The 19,431-nt window shown below is 40.1% G+C and overlaps 1 protein-coding gene and 1 non-coding gene across 24 annotated transcripts in view; one reads left to right on the top strand and one right to left on the bottom strand.

The window, feature by feature from the left end:
* The window catches only part of Dlg2 (discs large MAGUK scaffold protein 2), a 2,073,609-nt gene that overhangs the window by 335,486 nt on the left and 1,718,692 nt on the right, over positions 1–19,431 (bottom strand). For all 23 annotated transcript variants that reach the window (XM_087586773.1, XM_087586779.1, XM_087586780.1 and 20 more), the window contains 1 exon segment: positions 15,323–15,479. In XM_087586773.1, coding sequence (XP_087442899.1) covers positions 15,323–15,479 — 157 coding nt within the window.
* Positions 4,786–4,849, top strand: LOC120100216 (U7 small nuclear RNA). Its single transcript, XR_015655717.1, has one exon. It is a non-coding gene; the product is annotated as a U7 small nuclear RNA (small nuclear RNA).

Raw genomic sequence — 19,431 nt, 5'->3', positions numbered from 1 at the left:
ACTTTTCCCAGGAGGAAGAAACAACAACAACAACAACAACAACAACAACAACAACAACAACAACAACAACAACAAAACCACAGGCTACCCAAGTGGCCAAAATGGGAGTTAATTGTTTCTTGAGCAGTGATCATCAGGAAAATGACAGAAAGAAAATCTAAAACTCAGGAAAAGTGGAAAGAGGAGTATGGACAGCATGAGAAACTGTTCACTGAACGTCCACACTGAGGCGCCATCACTCGGCTTCACCCTTTGTTCGTGTGTGTGTGTGTGTGTGTGTGTGTATGTATGTATGTATGTATGTATGTATGTATGTATGTATGTTTTTACTTATTTATAGCTCTTGTAATAATGCCTAAGTACAGTCTGCTTACATAAGGTGCTCAGTGACCCAGAATCAAATTTATGGTAATTTGGAAAGATTTCCTAGCCTCGATTCCAGGCACAACGATCTCATACCTATTTACAGCTATAATCAGGATCTCCATTGATGAAGGCAACTCCCGCTTAACACAGAACAGGGAACAAAAGGAAACAAAAGGAAAGGAAGTGCTTCTCCTTCCTGGGTTCTATTGCAGTTGGAAGTAGGAGAATCCAATAGCTCTATACTGTTTAGTGTACTTTATTTTGCCTGTGAGACCTGAGAGATAAAGACACTAACTCTGTCTATAATTTGTTACACAGTGTCATTGATCCATCAAGAAGTTCTATCTCTAGGGGAGATATCGAACAAGAAATAAAAAGAAATTAAATGACATGGAAGATTGATTTCTCACTGGCTCCTGGCTTTCCCTCCTTCAGATAAGAACACACATTCAAGAAGGAGCCATCCTTTTTGAGGTTTCTCAAGAAACCACCAGTCTCAGCTTTCTGTCTTGTCTTCAGTGCTTTGTTTCAAAATAAGATGACCATTGAGCAGGACAGCACATGGCTGTAACCCCAGCACTAGGTACGTAGACGTAGGAGGATCGTGGGCTTTGGTTTTGTCTTTGAAGGCAGACTCTAATTAAAATTAGAGAAACAAACTATAAACTAATTCTACTTTCATGTTTTGATTTATCCTTTTTTGCACTGAATTATATATTTTAAATCTACCATTGTGGTAACAACTAATGTTAATAACATGACTAAAACCATTTAAATACAAAACCTCCTTCGTACAGTCTGTGCAAAATCTTTTGCTGCCATCTTGTGGATATTCAAGGAACAATAAACAGTTGCCATCTGTTTACTTCATTTCACTGGTGTGCTTGGTTCCTATGCCAGTTTATGAAAATAACTGGAAAAATATCTAAGAGAAGTACAATTCAACATGCAGGTTTCTGGTTGCTCCTGTTACATTGTAAGTATGACTTACTCTCTCCAAGCTTGGGCCTTTCAGGTAAAGTCATGATGATAGTGTTTTCCCTGACTGTCTCAGGTTGACTTGAGGACACAAATGGAAATGTGGCTTGGTGAGTCAGAAAGTACTAATTGGAACAGATACATGATCGTTGTCATCACACAGTGCACACTAGCAAAGGTGTCTCACAGGTAACAGGCTAGCTATCTTCAGGGAGACAGAAGATGGTCCACAGGTAGCAGGTTAAGTCTCTGTTCGAACAGGAGAGCTCAGGCTTTGACAACCACCTACGAGTGACCAGCATTAAGTTTCAAGCCCCAGGGGATCATCCAGGGGAGATTCTTATAGAAGGAATCCCTGAAAATAGTTTCACCTGGAGCAATGCTGGGGGCCTAGGATAGAGAAGGGAGTGTTTCCTTTCTTTTTTTTTTTTTTTTTTTTTTTACTTTTTTTTATTAACTTGAGTATTTCTTATATACATTTTGAGTGTTATTCCCTTTCCCGGTTTCCGGGCAGACATCCCCCTCCCCCCTCCCCTTCTTTATGGGTGTTCCCCTCCCAACCCTCCCCCCATTGCCGCCCTCCCCCCATAGACTAGTTCACTGGGGGTTCAGTCTTAGCAGGACCCAGGGCTTCCCCTTCCACTGGTGCTCTTACTAGGATATTCATTGCTTTCTAACAACTTCATTGATGAAATGCAGGGAGGTCTTGTCATGCCCTGAAACACAGCTGCCATTCCTGAAAAATGCTATGTCTGGGGCACAATCTAGGAGGCAACAATTCAGTTATTAATTCTTAGGGTTTTTGGCCTAATTAACTCCCTTCCCGAAGCCACACCTGAGCACAGGGGCTGTAGTGTGCCTCTTACTTGACTCAGATGATTGAAGAAAAATCTGAACGTTTTGGTTGAAGATTTCACAAGCAAACTTCTGAGGAAAGGCTCCTTCAGCTTCAAATTTGCACCAAATATGTAAGCTTGTACTCACATGCCTATGTGTTTCTCAAGCAGCTCAGGCTGCAGAGAAAAAAAATCACATAAAACTCCCCCCTTTTCAAAACAAAAAACAAATAAACAAAACTTCAAACTTTGGAGATACAAGGGAAGAGGAGGGTGACCATTTCTCCCAGTATCTGAATCCTACCTTAAGTCTTTTTATCTAACTTCTTCCACATAAGTAAAGCTTTCTTCATTGCACTTTTGATGTTCCTGACTTTAATAATTAGTCCTCCAGTGGATCATCTCACATACTGGTTTCCAGGAAACTATTCTTTGTCTTTATTTCTCTGCCTGCAATTTGATCTTTACAATTAAAATGTCATCACAAATGTTAACCAAGCCATGCTTCAAATATAATTTTTATTCCTCTCTCCCTGGTGTGGTTTATAATTTAATTAAAATATTCACTAAGCATCAGGAATTTCAGGTTAAGCAATTTTCAGCCCATGATTGTTTTGATTACAAATTAGTTTTTGACGTTATAATTTCAGAGCATGGACCTCCTGATGGGAGTTTCCATGGAAACAATGCAGACAGAATTTCCTGCCCATGAATAATTCTATCACCTAGAGGGGTTGTGCAGCTTCTGCCTAGACTTCTCCTCTTCTATCTAAGGCTTTCTTCATTTCTTTTGTATGCTATCCAAGATCTCCATGCTTTAAAAAAATAATTATTCTAGCAGAAGCCCTCTGTTCTACCTGAGGCCATGCTGGTATTCAGGAGCCCCAGATTGATGCCTAACTCAATTGTCAGAGAGGCTTCGTCCAGTAACTGTTGGAAGCAGATACAGATACTCACATCCAAACATTAGGCAGGGCTCGGGAGATTACTGATGAAGATGGAAAGAAAGGATTGTAGGAGGCATAGGTGTCAAGGACACCATAAAAAAAACCCTACAGAATCAACCAACTTAGGCTCATACGGGCTCACTGAGACTGGAAAACTGAACGAACAACCAGAGAAACTGAGTAGATTGGATGAAGGCCCTCTTCACATATATAAAACAGATGTGTTTATATATATTTTTGGTCTTCTTTTGGGATTCCTAATAGTGGGTATAGGGGCTGTCTCTTACTCTTTTGCCTGCTTTAAGGACCCCTTTTCTCCTAGATTGCCTTGTCCAGCCTTAATAAGAGGGGAGTGCCTAATCTTATTGCAACTTGATATGCCATACTTAGTTGATATCTCTGGGTCACCTGTCTTTTTCTAAAGGAAAATGAAGGAGGAGTGGATGGGGACACTGGGGAAGAAAGTGGGAGAGGAGCAAGAAGGGGAAATGGCTGTTGGGATGTAATATATGAGAAGAATAAATAAAAATTAAAAAAATACAAAAATAATTTAGTGTGTTTGTCTGTGTGTGTGTCAGGGGGAGGTTGGAGTCCTACTATGTGTGTCTAATGGACTGAACTCCCCGTCAGGTTTGGTTGTGGGTTTTACTTAGTGGGTCATTTCACTGGTTTCCTTCTTAAGTCCTTTAAGAATTTATCTTTATACCTCTTAACATCCCCCCAATGTAGGGTCCTAGAGAGAAAGATTCTGTTCCTCATCATTAAATCTTAAATCTTGGCATGAAATGCCAGACACTATTCAAGGCTTTGAAATATAGCAACAAACCATGGGGTCTCAAGTCCTGCATGGTTTATGGAAGGACAGTGTGATATGGTTTGAGTCCCTGGAATAGAGCCAGCAGGGTGTGAGCCTCCACAAGTGTTGCTAGTTGTTGGACCTGAGGCTTGTTTGTATAAAAAAAGTAAATATTTACTTCATTTTCCTCTTTAGGGAAATATTCTCTTGGCCAAGGTTAATGACTCCATGACAATTAGAAGCAGTATGAGTCTGGGAGGTGAGAATGGTCTAATGTCTTAGCAAAATGGTAAATGCTGAGACATTCAGGAAAGCCCTTAAGGCTGTGGGAAATAACTCTGAAAACATGAGTTCAAAATGTATAATTTCTCAACTATGCAAAATACAAAGATGTCATATGAATTATGTGAGGGCCTTCATGGACCTAAAAGAATAGAGTCAGCTCCACTGTGAGCCAGCTTGTTAGAAAGATATTAAGGAAGGTGGCGAAGAGATTTGGGAAGTGATCATCCCAGGGCAAGATCCCACCAGCTACATTTATTGCCTTAAAAAGGCAGACAGATTTCTGAGTTCACACTCAGCTTAGTACAGAGCTCATTTAGGTCCAGGCATGGTGGGAATGGTGATCTCAGAGCTGGATCCCATCCATCTAAACTTACTGTCTACTTACGGAGGCAGGCAGATCTCTGAACTCATTCGCAATGTTAAAAAATACTTGTCTTTTTCTATGAATCAAGGGACTAAGAGATGTTAAATCAAGGGACAGTCAAAAGGAAACCTGGAGTAAATGACTGAATTGATTTGTCATTAAAAAACTGGGTTTTGGAAAGAACTGCTTGGAGAGTGAACACAGCTCTTTTAGAATTTCTTTATAGCTCTTTTAGAATTTTTCTAACAGGATTTCTGACTTGGTCAGAAAATCCAAGGAATTTTTTCCCCAGCTGCTTTTTTTTTACTTTGGTTGGAAAGTCTTTGAGCTATATGGAGAGCTTTTAGAATTTTTTTCTAGCCCTAGAGAGCTGTCTCTGGCAGAGAGCTGTCTCAAACAGATCTATCTGGAAAGTTGTCTCAAGTAGAACACACACTGTCAGCTTGTACCCATGATTTGACTTTGAGTTGTTCTTTTGCCACTCTCAAACATTCTTTCCTCAGGACCTCTTTTCCAAGCAGAAGCTGGTTCTTGGCAATGGGATATTTGGTAAACCACGAATTATCAAATAAGATTGTAATTATACACAAAATATTTTTCACTTCTTCTGTATTCTATATCATAGTTACATAGTCTTTCCATTGCTGAATCAGCTCCATTATCATAAAGATGAAGCAATATGTTTGCAAAGCAAGGATCTCCAGACTTCCTGTCTAGAACCCAGGTGTGTTGATCTTACATCATCTAGAATCGAGGTATGTTGACATGCTGGGACTGGGGAGATACAGACAGACAGATATCCTGGACTTCCTGGATGATCAACTTGGCCTAATCAGAGAGTCTCAGGCTAGTGAGAAATCCTGTCTCAAAAATCAAGGTGGGCAGCACCTGAAGAGTGAAAGTTGAGACTGACCTCTGGTCTCCACACATGCCAGGGTACACTAACATCCGCACTTAAATATGAACCCACACCTATTCACTCACCCCTGTATACACACACAGCAGATGTATATTGACTGTCATTAACAGAGGATAATTAGATGAAAAGGCAGTGGAAACTTATGGAAAGATTGTAATTTGAAGAATTATGTGACTGAAATTGGAGTGGAAGTTTTAAAAAAGAAGAAGCACTGACTTTTAATTTGGGTAGACCAGTAGTCTTATTGTGTGGCCTTCAGCAAGTGGTGTAACCATTATGAATCTTAGAATTTAGATCTGCAAGACAATAATAGGCAAACTATGTCTTTTCCCAATATTTAGGACCATTTTGTCATCTTTCTAGTCCTTTTCTTTTTTTTCAGGCTTGGGTCATTGTAGATCACACTACAGAAGCAATTTCTTTTGTTTGAGAGGTAATTATGATTCGAAACACTGTAGGTCTGAAGTTCCTTTTGCGGAGCTTGGCAAGCCTGAAGATCTCAGATCTTTCTTGTTTTAAAACAGTCCAAGATGGGAAGGAAAACATCTCTGCCTCATTAGAGACACTGGATGGGGCAGATTTCTTTACCTTCATCATGGGCAGGGGCTGAGATCTAGCTACCATCCTATACCAGAGAAGGAAAGGAAGAGGGAGGATGAAATAGAGTTTTGCAGAACATTTTATCCTGAGTGCAAATGGCCCTTGGCGTGCTGCTGGAGCATTCTCAAGGGCCTGGAGCCTGCAGGGTTTCCTCCCTGGCCCCTGAACACTTCCTACAGCTTTCTAAGGTCCTATGACTTATTAGTTACTTCTCTAGCAAATTCATTTTTCTCATTATTGGCACTTTAAATTACCCATAGCTGGTAATATTTGCTTGGAGTCAAGAACTCTAGCAGGTAAATTCTCTATATGCAGGTTACCATCAGGACACTCAAGGGCAGAGCAGTACTGCTAAGCGTCTGGTAGTGACAGCAGAAAGCTAGTGCTTGGGTCAGTCTTCTATAAAATTGAAGTGATCATTTCGAAACATATCCTAAAGATCCAACAAAGGTGAGATGGTACCCACAGTAAGGGGTTTTGACCATGTAAACATGACACAAACGTAAGTGTTATTAAGTAGCAAGATTAACAAGAGGTAAAAACAAAGTGCAGCCAAGTGACTCCATTTTAATTGATGGCCACTCCTTCCCTCAAAGGAGAAATCTGTTAGTAAGCTTTGCCTTTTTTCTGGGATCAGCTATCATAGCACATTCTGAATGTCTTACCAAGAGGAATTATGTTGTGTAGAAACTGCTACTCATCTAAAGGACCTTTGTTGCTAAAAATAATTTATTTTTATTTTATGTACATTGGCAGTTTGCCTGCAGGTGTGAGTGGGTCAAATCTGTTGGAGCAGAAGTTATAGACAGTTGTGAGCTGCTACGTGGGTGCTGGTCATTGAACCCGGGACCTCTGGAAGAGCACCTAGTGTTCTTAACTACTGAGCCATCTCTCTAGCCCCTATCCACCCCACCCCCTTTAAAGAAGAGAGAATAAGCTATAAGCTAATTTAAAAAATCAAATGTTTAGTTACTTATGTAGCATAATGTTTATTTTTTTCCCTTGATTTATGGGATTTTTTCCTATTAGTCAACAGGATCTGTCCGAATTGGCAAAGACATTCCATTGGCTAGGAAGTTTAAAGCTTTGGGATAGTCTGAATCTTCAGGGTAGACAGGTCCAAGACATAGAGATCCAGTTAATACCACAGAGAGTTGATCTAGCTTTTCTAAGGGCCTTTGATGGCCTTGGTCCAAATCAATTAAGGGGACACAGAAGTAAATGAGAGGCTGTCTTGATCTTGATTAGAGGCTGTCTTGATCTTGAGTAATGCTTCCAAGGATCACAGTGCTTGGAAATATCTTGGAGTTCACAGGCACAAAGGCTTCCTAGGGGGCTCATACATCTCTTCATAAGTGATCTATGACGGTAGGCATCAAATATGTTTTCCCCCCAACAACTGAAATTTGAGTGTGGATAGCCTCTGACATAAGCGAAGTGCCACATTCAATTTCCTTTCTGAAGTTTTAAGTTGCAATAAGGGTATCAGTTTGAAATCAGAAGCAGTAGCAGTTCAAATACCATGGTCAGTGCCAATGTCTGTATGATCTCAGGTGCAGTATTGACTTTCTCTGAACCTTCAAGTCAACCAAGTGTTTGGGGACAATTCAAGAGACTGTGCAGTATTTAACACAGTGTGAAGGGAAGGTTCAACTGCTGTTCGGTGTTTTATCTCAGAGTCTCTGTTATTTCTTCTGCCTTTAGGCCCCTTTGTAGGAAAGCAGTCTCTTGTACCAATCTCCCCACGTCCTTACACTGGCACTTTCTATTAGCTTTCTATGCTGGAAATCAGCATGTGCCTGGTTTGTCAAGAGGCACTGCGCTCACCAAGGACATAAAGTACACTTTTATGTTCTGTTCTCAGCACTCAGTCACTTCATTCAATTAGTGGCTGCCCTATAAGGACTTTACAGTATAAATCTTATTTCTCCCAAAGCAAACACATGTGAGAGTTCTCTGAAGATTAGTTTAAGGCAGAATTTCCAAACCACATTTCACATGATAATCATCCATGTTCTAGTGGTGGGGGAGTCCTTAAATTCAAAAGGACTAGAAAACACTTTCATGGTCTCTATTTCTGTGGGTTTTCTCTGATTCACTGCTGGATCATGAACACTTTTCACCGTTGTGGTGTTATACATGCACATTGTAGAAATACCAGTTTGAGACCAAATAGTCCTAGTTTCCCTGAATTGAACGCCGGGCTTTACAAGGCTATTTACAGGGAGTCGTTCAGCAGGTATCCTGTGGGACACCTACCATAGGTTATGTTCATTGCTGTGCTATTTCCTGTGGCATCTTTTCACTGGACCTGCGTTATGTATGATAATGACACACTGAATAAGTGGCCTTAAGGGGTTTAACCAGAAAGTAGCAGTGTTAACATTGGTTCTCACTGCCCATTATGTTTCTTATGTTTTGTTGTCACTTGTGTGTTACACAGCTAAGATTCTATGCCAGAGAATGGTGGATGTTTATCTGAGGAAGCATGGTGAATCCAGTTTGCTTGTCTTTTTCTGGATAACAGAAGAACCTCAAAGCTCTTTGTCAGAGGAATTCTATAGCCATGAGAGCCTAGCACATTAGGTCTATTGCTTCTCATTGGATTTTTAGGATATGTCAAGAAATGATCACTTCCATTTTATAGAAGAAGAAACTGAAGTGACTTTCTAGCTTAGAGCTAGACTGACCCCAAGCACTAGCTTCCTGCTGTCACTATCAGATACTTTGGGTGCTGCTCTCTGCTATTGAGTGTCCCAAATGGTAGCCTGCATATAGGGCTCTTATTATGGTAGTTAAATGCTTCTTGACAGCTAGCAGGTAACTGTTGTTTTGAGCCTTCCTGTGTCACTCAGAACCCTGGCTTCCTGGAATCCAATACCTACTCATAATCCTGCAGTTGCGATATGGCAGTTGTATGGACTGACTGCAGGACTGAACCCAGACTAGAGGTATTTTTAGTAGCACACCAGCTGGAGGTGAAGGAAAAGCCAGGGTGGCAGAAGTGTGAGTGAGTATAGAGGAAGAAGTACACATGGCGTTATACTGGTGGGCTGAAGCCAGACACTTCACTACCTTGCATGCCACGTCAACACTTTAGCATCTGAGGACAACGGAAAGTCATAGGAAGGCTTTAGAGAAGGCAAGAAAGGTGGTGATGCAGTTTTTAAAAGACTGTCTTTTCCAGAGGCTAAAAGGTTGTATGTGACTGGGGCATCTGTATGCCCTTGGCAAACCATGGGAATAAAGGACTCTTAGGACAGAGCTGAACTGTTAGAAGTTACATGCTTATTTAAACGTCAGAGGTCATATGTCGTAAATTAATTCCTTAAATTTGTATGTTAACAGTATTTGGAAGTTGCCAGGCCTTTGGGAGGTAATTAGGATGGGATGAGGCTATCATGGTAGCATTAGTGTCTTTACAGAAGGAGGCATATATTTTGTAGGCTTGTACATTTGTGTATTCTTGCACAGATTGTAAACTTGCATATTTTGTATGCTCGTTTTGTGTTGTCATATGATGTTCTCTTTTCTGTTATAATGCAGCAGGAAGATTCCTCAGGAGTTGATGGCTTTGTGCTCCTGGATTTCCTAGGTTTAAGAACATGCCTAGTCCCCCTTTCTTTTTTTCTCAACAAAGCACTGAAACAAACAATAACAGAAAGAATTCTGTTTTTCCTTCTTCAGAAAGAATGTCCAAGAAGGTCACTGTGCTGGTTAATTTATTTTCCTGATGAATTTTCTAAAATCTGCCCCAAGAATACTTTAAGATGGTTCAATAATTGGAATTCTTTTCATAATGAATCTCTAAGAAATAAAATACATAAGGGAGAAATTAGAGAGAAAAGATCACCTATAACAGACATATGGGATTTAATCTAAGGTGATGACTTTTAAAAATTGTTCATTATCTTAACTACTTCAGAACTGTAGTTGTGATGGGGGTGGGGGAGGCAGGAATAAATGCCCACAGTGGAACCTGGCTAGCTGATGCTTTAAGTCGCCAGGCAGTATTCAGCTGATGTGCACACACTAAACACTAGATGGCAGCCACCATCCTGTGTCTGAATGGGGAGCAGCGAGAAGGAAATGACTTTCCTGTGAGTTGAAAGCAGAGAGAGGGGGGTTTACTGGAGAGATTGAAGGGGGCTAGAAAGATGGGGCAGGTAGAATAGGGGAGGGCAGTGGAGGAAGGGGGCAAGGAACAATGTGCCTTGGTGTAGCTGTGAGTGTCATGATCAAGCCCATTACATTGTATGGTAAATAAAAAGAATAGCAAAAAAGAATATAATAAATGAAAATAAATGGAAACTTTTAAATTGGCCACCCCACATTTCTCACCTTATTGTCCTCCAAGGTACTTGTTATATAAGGATTTCGTGGCTAAAGAAGTTTGTAAAAACTATTACTTTATCTGTATTCAGGATATCCTCCCCAAGGCACACTGGTACACAAACGTTTTGACAAGTTCTACAGTTGAAGACACATGGTGCTAAGTAACTATGGTAACAATGCACCACAACTATTTCATGAAACATTCTTTGAGGGAGATACAGATCTTGTGTAAACCCTGTCTGAAAGAAGGAATCATCCAAACCATATCAATTCCACCTTAGTCATGGTTATCTGATACTTTAAAAAACATCAGAAATATCTGTATCATGCACTTCTATGTTGAAGCTCAGGAAATATTATAGACAGAGGGCAGAAAGACTGAAAGATCCAGAAATTGGGAAGACTGATGGGAAATAGTGTCATCTAGCAGTGACTCTATCACATTCAGGAATCCACTGCAGCTGGCAGGGGCCACCCATAAAACCTGCACAAGATCAATCCAGTCATGGCTGCTGGGGGAGAGTCATTTTTCTGTAGGGATGGGTTTCTGGTAGGATGTCAATGCTCCAGTGGGTGGCCTAACATTATGACTATAGTTGGGTTATCTTTTTTTTTTAAAAGACAGAATAAAAGTAAGACAAGAAGTTTAGAGTGACTGGAATTGGTCTAGAAGAAGTAGGAGAAGAGGAGGGGTTGATTTGGTGAAAATATATTGTATACATGTAGCAGATCTCAGAAACTAAAAACAATTGTACTAAAATAAATCTTAATTTAGAGTTGTTACCAGTGATAGCAAAATTGAATGAAGATTTGCCATGTGAAATGTAACATTTTAAATGCTAGTCTGGGGGGTTGCGGGGGGAGAGTAAGAGAGAGGAGTAGGGAGAGAGGATGTAATGGTTATTCCTGTTTGTAAACTTGACTGTGTCTGGAATGAACTACAGCCCAGAATTGGAGGCTCGCCTGTGATCCAGATCTTGAGGCTAGAAGACACAAGTTTCTGATCTGGATCTTGGCATTGAGATCTTGAGGCATAGTGGTATGAACAGCTTAGACCCAGGCAAAGTAGTACATGCCTTTAATCACAGGAGACTAAGGCAAGGAGATATCTAAGTTCAAGGTCAGTCTGGACCAAACATGTCCCAGATCCAGGCATGGTGGCACACACCTTTAATCTGGGCCACACCTTCTGCTGGAAACCTACATAAGGACATTGGAAGAAGGAAGATTGGCTCTTTGAAACTTGGATTTATTAGCCAGCGTATCTGTTGGAATCCACAGAAGAGCAGCTGAAACAACTAGCCTTGTGGGACTGAGCAACTACCAGATTCTTGGTCTTCCAATTCACATCTGACCATTGTTGGGGAGTTGGACTACAGACTCATAATAAATTCCCTCAATATAGAAAGACATTCCATATTCTGTGACTCTAGAGAACCCTAATATAGAGGGAGAGGAAGAGACAGGGAGGAAGAGAGGGGAGATACAAAAGCTAGTACACTAGGGCTGTTCTACTGTAAGCCATTATCTAACACATTCCTAGGTAAAGTCTATAGTCTGCATGGTGGGGTTATTCTGGAGTGGATACTCTGCCCTTGATCCCAAGGACACTGTTTACTATGCCGCTCTCTTATCTGTGAAGAGTGCCTGAGAGTAAAATATACTCAAAACCCTCTTCCCTCCATCTGAACTTTCTAGGTTACTATTAACCTGAATAATTTGGAAATTAATCTTACATGACCCAGTGTCATGCACAGAGTTTTTGTTTAGCTTTGATTGTTAAGGGTTTCTTCTTTGTGTTTTCTGGGAATGCACCCCTTGCTCTTAGTGTCCAGTTTAAACTGTGCGTGTAAAGTTTGTATCTTTCACCTTCCATTATTGATAATTCTACTTTGTCATTTCCTTCCCATCTGTTATATCATCAGAGCTTCTAAACATTAATTTTTTCCTCTCCTAAGTACCCAAGAAAATCACAATATTTAACTTGAAGTTAGATACTTCCTATTGAAAGTTAGATAAACTCAAGCAAGCTAAAATGCAAAAAAAAGTTTCCTCTGTAATGGGAAATAATTTCCAGATAGTATTATCTGCCATTGAGTGCTTTTTTCAAACATTGTGAATAATAAAGAGTATACCATCAGATCTCCAGAGACTGTCATGTCCCATGAGTTGTAATTTTCAAGACTATAATTCTGGTTGGTTGCCGTGCTTGATTTGTGGTTCTAATATTAATATTAAACATATACATCTAATTTTAAATGCAGAAATAAATTTGATTTATCTTTTTTTGAATCAGCCACTATCTTAATTTCCTTGTATTGTGTAGAAGAAACAACAAAACCTATGGCTCCTTATGTCTCCTCCCTTGGTAGAAGTAGAGAATTTGATATCCCCTTCATTTTATCATCCTTAATCTGAGCATAATAATGCATGGTAAGGTTATAAGATTAAATCATCTATAAATATGGCCTGAACAAAAAGTACCCCACATATTATTGCTTTAGTTTCTAACCACAGCATGTAATCAGAGCAGTGAGCATCCAAGTAATGACTGTGTTCTGTTGGCAAAATCTTGAAGACTGCTGTATATTGAGAGGGCTCCTACTTTAGGTCAAGAGAAGTTAAGAGTCCAACTATATAGTCAGGAGTGATGGAGCTGAGGAAATCATTTATTCTTTCAGATTCTCCTTTCCAGTATGGAAAGTGGGAGAAACAGGAACCTACCATGACTGTTGGCATCTCCTTAAGGATGGACGCAGCTTAGTTCATGGGAGAGTATTTCTGTCTCAAAATGTGCTGTGTGATTGTGAGGAGATGACAGGATACCCACTGAGTACAGATTTCTTTTGGGATGATGGAGGATTTCAGAATTGGACTCCGAGGCTATAATGCCTGTTTTGCAAATTCTATGAAGCAGTCACTGTGCCAAATATTGAGAATAAAAACTCCTTTAAGACATGAAATTTGTCTTTCAGAAATCTTACCAGGAAATGAAGAAATAGTCATGTAAACCAATATAGACAATAAGCCCGAATAGCTACTTGGCATCTTGTATGTCATTTAAGAGAAAAAGATGTAGTTCAGTCCTTGGATGACAGAAACAACTCAGACTCAGCAGCCAGTGAGCTGCAAGCTCTTGGATGGCAGAGATATGAATATGTAGGGAAGCTGTGGTCACACACAAGGCTAGGCTATCCATGCAGAATCCTGGGTACTGTCTGAATTTAGGTTAACTGTTGTGAACTATTCTGAGAAACAATGTGTGTACGTGTGTGTGTGTTTGAGTGACAGGAGTATAAAGTATGGGGAGAGAAAGAAAGAGGCAGCGATAGAAATGGGGGACTATTTAATCATTTGTTTAAGGGATTGAAATAATGGCTAACAAATTAAGGTAGAAAATTCTTGGAAAATTTTATCTATAAATCATAGCTATAAAGTGAAAACATTTTTTCTGAGTACACAATGAAAACAAAAACTATTTGTTTTGTTGAGTTATGAACCATAATCCTCTGTAAGAACTAGAATCCACATATAATTCTCTATTATTTACATGATTATTAAAACTCTAATACGATTATAACCATTAGCAATGGGTTTAACCATCCACCACACTAGGGAGGGAGCCTTATATAGTGAAAGCAGTCAATAAATACAGGAACACCCAAAAGAAAGTAAAAGAAAGCAAGATAAAAGGAAAAGTAGAAGGAAGGAAGAAAGGACAGGCCAGGGAGGAAACTTTACTTATATTTTATAAATAGAAAATTAATTGTATATATATAAACTTGGTAAATTTTGACAGGCTACTCAATCTTGTGGAGCCTGATTCTCTTATACAAATATGGGGGAATACCTTTGGAAGTGAAAACTAATTTTATAGTTATGAAAGATGAAGTTCTCGAAGACTTTGTTACAACATAGTACCTATAGCTAATAATATTGTATACTTAATTCTTTTTGTAGTGTGTGTATGTGTGTGTGTGTGTGTGTGTGTGTGTGTGTGTGTGTGTAGACCAGAGGTTGGTTGACACTGGCTATTTTCCCATGTCATTCTTCCTAAAGACCTTCCTCTTTTACCTTCCAAGCACTGGGACTACAGGTATACACCATTATGCCCAGTTTTTCATATGAGTGCTGGGGAACTGGACTCAGGTCCTAGCACTTGCAAGCAAGCAGCTTACAGATTGAACCATTTCTCTAGCCTCATTAAAATTGTTTAATAGGCTCGATGTGATTTAAGTATGTTATAAGTGATAACACACAGATAAAGGACTAGTAGAGATGGTAGATATATTTATTATGGTACATTATGGTCAGAGATTCATAGAAATACATCCACTGCTAAACACATTAAGTTGCATACACTAAGTGGATACAGGTTTTTGTTTATCAGCTACCTTTGTAAAGTGACCTTAAACTTCACTTTAATAAACTTACTAGCAAATAATATATTCTTAAAAAGTTGTTACTGGTAATTCTTTCTTTTTTCTTTTAAATTTTAATATTTTTTTGCTGGTAATTCTTGAACTTAGGCAAATTCTTCCCCCGGCCCACATGTCACCCTTGTCACACCATGTGGCATTCTCTTATTTTTCTCATACATTTATATGCACCACATATAATTTGTGTGGTCACAAGTTCTGGGGCAATCGTATTTTAATAAGCAAGTAGTCTACCATTTAAATAAAGCTTGCTTCTCAGTGTTCTGCTGCATGCAGATACACATCACAATCTAAAAGAAGATGCCAGAACTTCCACATCTATCCAGGAGGAGTGACAAGCATCCTGTACCTATGAGCCATTTAAACTGCTGTGAAACATCTCCCTTTGTAATGAAAGTGATTTATTCATGGGCGATGCTAGATGTAGGTGGAAAGGACATTAAAGGGACATACTCACCGATAAGATCTGGTCTCCTCTCTGGAGCTCCCCACTCAGGTCTGCTGGTCCACCGGCCAGAATGAAGGATACAAAAATACCTTCTCCGTCTTCTCCACCCACAATGTTGAAGCCCAGGCCAGTGGAGCCTTTGTGAAGGACCACCTTTCGGGGCTCCCTGTAGAAACAAATGGAGAACACAGTTCATAGGGTGACCCTTCTCAGACTTTCAGATTCTGCTTGGTTTTTTTGTTTTTTGTTTTTTGTTTCTGTTTTTACTATGTTGTAATATGTGATACCACATGTTTACCACCTACTGCAATGACAGTGGCTTGCCATATTAAAATGAATTTGCAGATTATGAAAGCTCTCATAAGGGTTTATCTTACCTGAATAAGTTAAACCCTTATAGTTTACCTGAATTCTCATTACAACTATCAACATCTCATGTAACACCATTCCTGGAACACCAGTTTTTCTCTCTTAAAAAAAGACAAGAAAAGAGTTGGGGCTGGAGAGATGGCTCAGCAGTTAAGAGCACTAACTGTTCTTCTAGAGATCCTGAGTTCAATTCCCAGCAACTACATGTTGGCTCACAACCATCTGTAATGGGATTCGATGCCCTCTTCTGGTGTGTCTGAACACAGTGACAGTGTACTCATACATATAACATAAATAATTCTTTTTTTTAAAATTGTAATAGTATTCATCATAAAATAGTTACCAGAATGGAAAGGCTAAAAAATAAAGGAGAGATTTTGATGAGAGAGGAATCAGATTGAACCTTGCAGGTGGTAGAATGCCCTGGAATCTCTGAGTCACCAAGAGTATTTAAATGGAGAAGATTAACAAGTGATCACACATACTGTTGGGCTGCTGATGTGTTGGGAGGCAGGAAAATCACTTAGAGTGTATTTCAAGAAACCCAGGTGTGAAACAATGACAGCTGGAGGAAAGTTGACCACAGTGAGGATGAAAAGGAAGGACAGAGGAGCCTATGAAGAAGGGGCACGGTATTGGAGAGAGTGAAAGAGCTACTACTAAATAACTGGCAAAAAAGAAGGGCTGAGGGGATGAGCTAGATTAGACATTGTCTATTCTAGCTAATACTCACACACCCCTGTGCAGATATTCTGAGGCAAATGGAAACAAAGGTGAATTGAAGTTCCCCCCCGAAAACAAAAACTCAAAACCAACCAAACAAACAAATCAAAACCAAACAAACCACACCCGTGTTACAGATTCTGGAAGGTTGATTCATTTTTCTTCCTCTTCCTCCTCTTCTTCCTCCTCCCTCCATTCCTCCCTCTCTTTCTGGTCTCTGTTTCTCTGTCTCTGTCTCTGTCTCTGTCTCTCTCTGTCTCTCTGTTCGCTGTCCCCCCCCACCCCTGTTCTCTCTATGTTTCAGTGTTCATGGGTGTTCCAGTGACAAGCATGTGTGTAGAGGCTAGAGGTCATCAATCTCAGGTGACATTGCTAAGACACTGTCTGCTTAACCTCTTCAGGCAGTATTTCTCACTGACTTTGAACTCACTGCAAAGGTTAGACTGACTGGCTAGAGAGCCCCAGGCATTCAGCTGTCTCTGCCCACAGAGCTGAGATTACAAGTGTGTGCCATCATGCCTGAATTTTTTATGGATCCTGCAGTTTGAACTCAGGTCAGATGCTTGCTAAGACTCTCAAATTAGACATTTCTCCTGCCCCTAATTAAATTTTCTTTTAAAAATTATTATTATTTTTAATTATGATTTTATCTTGTGTGAATGTGTGTGCATATGTGTGTTTGTGTGTGCATGTACGTGTGCATGTGCATGTGTGTGTAGGCCAGAGACCAGCTTTGGGAAGTCAGTCATTTCAGTTTATTGTGGGTTCTAAGAATCAGCCTAACATCATCAGGTTAGTGCAAGTTAGTTAACTTATCAGCTGAAACATCTCACCAGCTTTCATTCAGTTTTCCTTAACATTAATTTAAAAATGTCTTCTGTCGGCCTAAGACAGATCAAGGAGCCTTTCTACCATCTACCTTTCTCTTCTAAACATCTTAGTTCCAATAACTAAAGTCCTTTTGTTTTCCTCTTAATGATATATGGATAGTAAGGAACCATCCAATATTTCTTTATGCTAATGATATGGAGAGTTTATTTGCAACCAGAAGTCCATGCTTAAAATGATATATCTATGTAGAACTTAATTATAAGCATGTAAAATGCACAACCCAGCTTTAACTAAAAATAGATATGGTATATAGTTCTAGGCAAATTGATATACATGCTTACTATACTATATAGTTATAATCTATAAATACTAGATAAGCACTAACTGTATCTTGGACTTTTCTAGGTGGGTGTGCTCTCAGAATGTTTCCAAATTACATGAAAATTCTTGCCCTGGTGGATTTATATTGTACTAATAAACCATAGACACAGTATCTGAATTTACTCTCTACTCTGTTAGAAATGCATATTTGGAGAAAAAGAGAAAGGTGAGTAATGTGGTTTGATATGTGGTAAGCCTAGGCTGTACACACCAAGGAGGAAATGTTTGTGGACACTGGTCATGTAGATACTCAAGAAAAGATTCTGTACCTGGAGGAGGAGCTAATAAGAACACCTTAGTGTGTGAAGGTTCTGATGTCACAGAACCAGGATATCAATGTGGCTAAACTGTGAGTCAATTCTGTATTAGCAAATATTGACTATCTTTTCTCATTTGAAGGTCCTGGTGTTCAGTGGGACAAGGCATTGTAGGTATTAAGTTGTAAGGTGCTAGATCCTGTAGATTTTTTCATCAGGAAGTTGATCTGTTTAGCATATGTATATTTATATTCAGTAATGCCTCCCCAGTACAGCATTTCCATTTATGACAACTGTGAAAGTCTGGGAGCTCAGTTCCCTAGCAGCAGGGGAGAAGTAAAGAAATTCACTTATTCTACCTCACTGCCAATGGCTGGGGCAGAAGCTCAGCTCCCATGTGGGTGCTGCTGGCACTACCAGGCAGGCAAGGGACTCTAAATGCTTTCTCTTTCTGTGATAAAATAACATGACAAAATACACGTAAGGAAGGGCGAGGGTAATTTCGTCTTACAGCTCCAGAGGGATAGAGTCCATAATGACAGGGAAGGTCTGGTAGCAGGAAAAAGGACACTCTTACATTCACGCACAGAAAGCACAGAGACAGAACAGGAAGCAAAGTGAAGTTATAAAGCTCAAATCCCACCCATATTGATATACTTCCCCCAAGCAAGACTCTACTTTACAAAAAAAAAAAACAAAAAAACCCTTTTATTAATTGTGAGTTTCACATCATGCATCCCAGTCTCATTCATCTCCCTGTCCCTTTGTTGCCCTTGCAACCTCCCACACAAAAGAAAATAAAGAACAACAACAACAAAAAAAAAAAATAGAAAACATCTTGTCATGGAAGCTGTAGTATGTCCTACAGTGTGTCCCACAGCATATTCCTGTCTATACATCTATACTTGCAAATGTTCGCTGCAATAAGTCATTGTTCTCATTTGGGGTCTCTGGCTTCTGCTATACTATCAATGTTTATTGTCACCAGGACTCTCTTGTTTATCCTGTTGTTGCCCATGACACACATGGATATCCCACAGCTTTAGGTCTGCAGGACAGGCCCTTAAACACACTTTTGCGGTTCATAGATGAGATAGATTTTGGGGTGGGCCAACTCAACACCCTAGATCTGGACTTGGGTGGTAGCTGATTTGGCCAGCCCACCAGCTCTCTGTTACCTGCCCCACTAGGGTTAGCTCTCTAGAACCACTTCTGCTAGCTTACCCACTGCCACCACCAGCTCTCACATCCTTGGGGACTCACTGTCATACTCTCAGGGCCGGTTCACCTGTGTCCCCATCACCAGGGCCAGCTGCACTGGGTTGCTCAGGTGAGGTACAAGACCTGATCTGAGTGCTGTAGCCAGTGAAGGGCGGGGACAGTTCTGTTCTCATGACCCCTCGGCCAGCTCTCCTGACTGTCATGGGCGATGAGGGAGTGCAGAGTATCGTCCCTGTGGCCATGCCTCTTCACTGCAGAGAGTGGTGGGGCAAGCTCTCTTATGACCTCAGGTGGGGCAAGGTCATGCTCATGAGCTCAGGGCCAGCTATCCTCACC

The sequence above is a fragment of the Rattus norvegicus genome, chromosome 1, assembly GCF_021556685.1.
Source record: "Rattus norvegicus strain SHRSP/BbbUtx chromosome 1, alternate assembly SHRSP_T2T, whole genome shotgun sequence".
NCBI lineage: Eukaryota > Metazoa > Chordata > Mammalia > Rodentia > Muridae > Rattus > Rattus norvegicus.
This window is presented reverse-complemented; position numbering and strand designations above follow the sequence as displayed.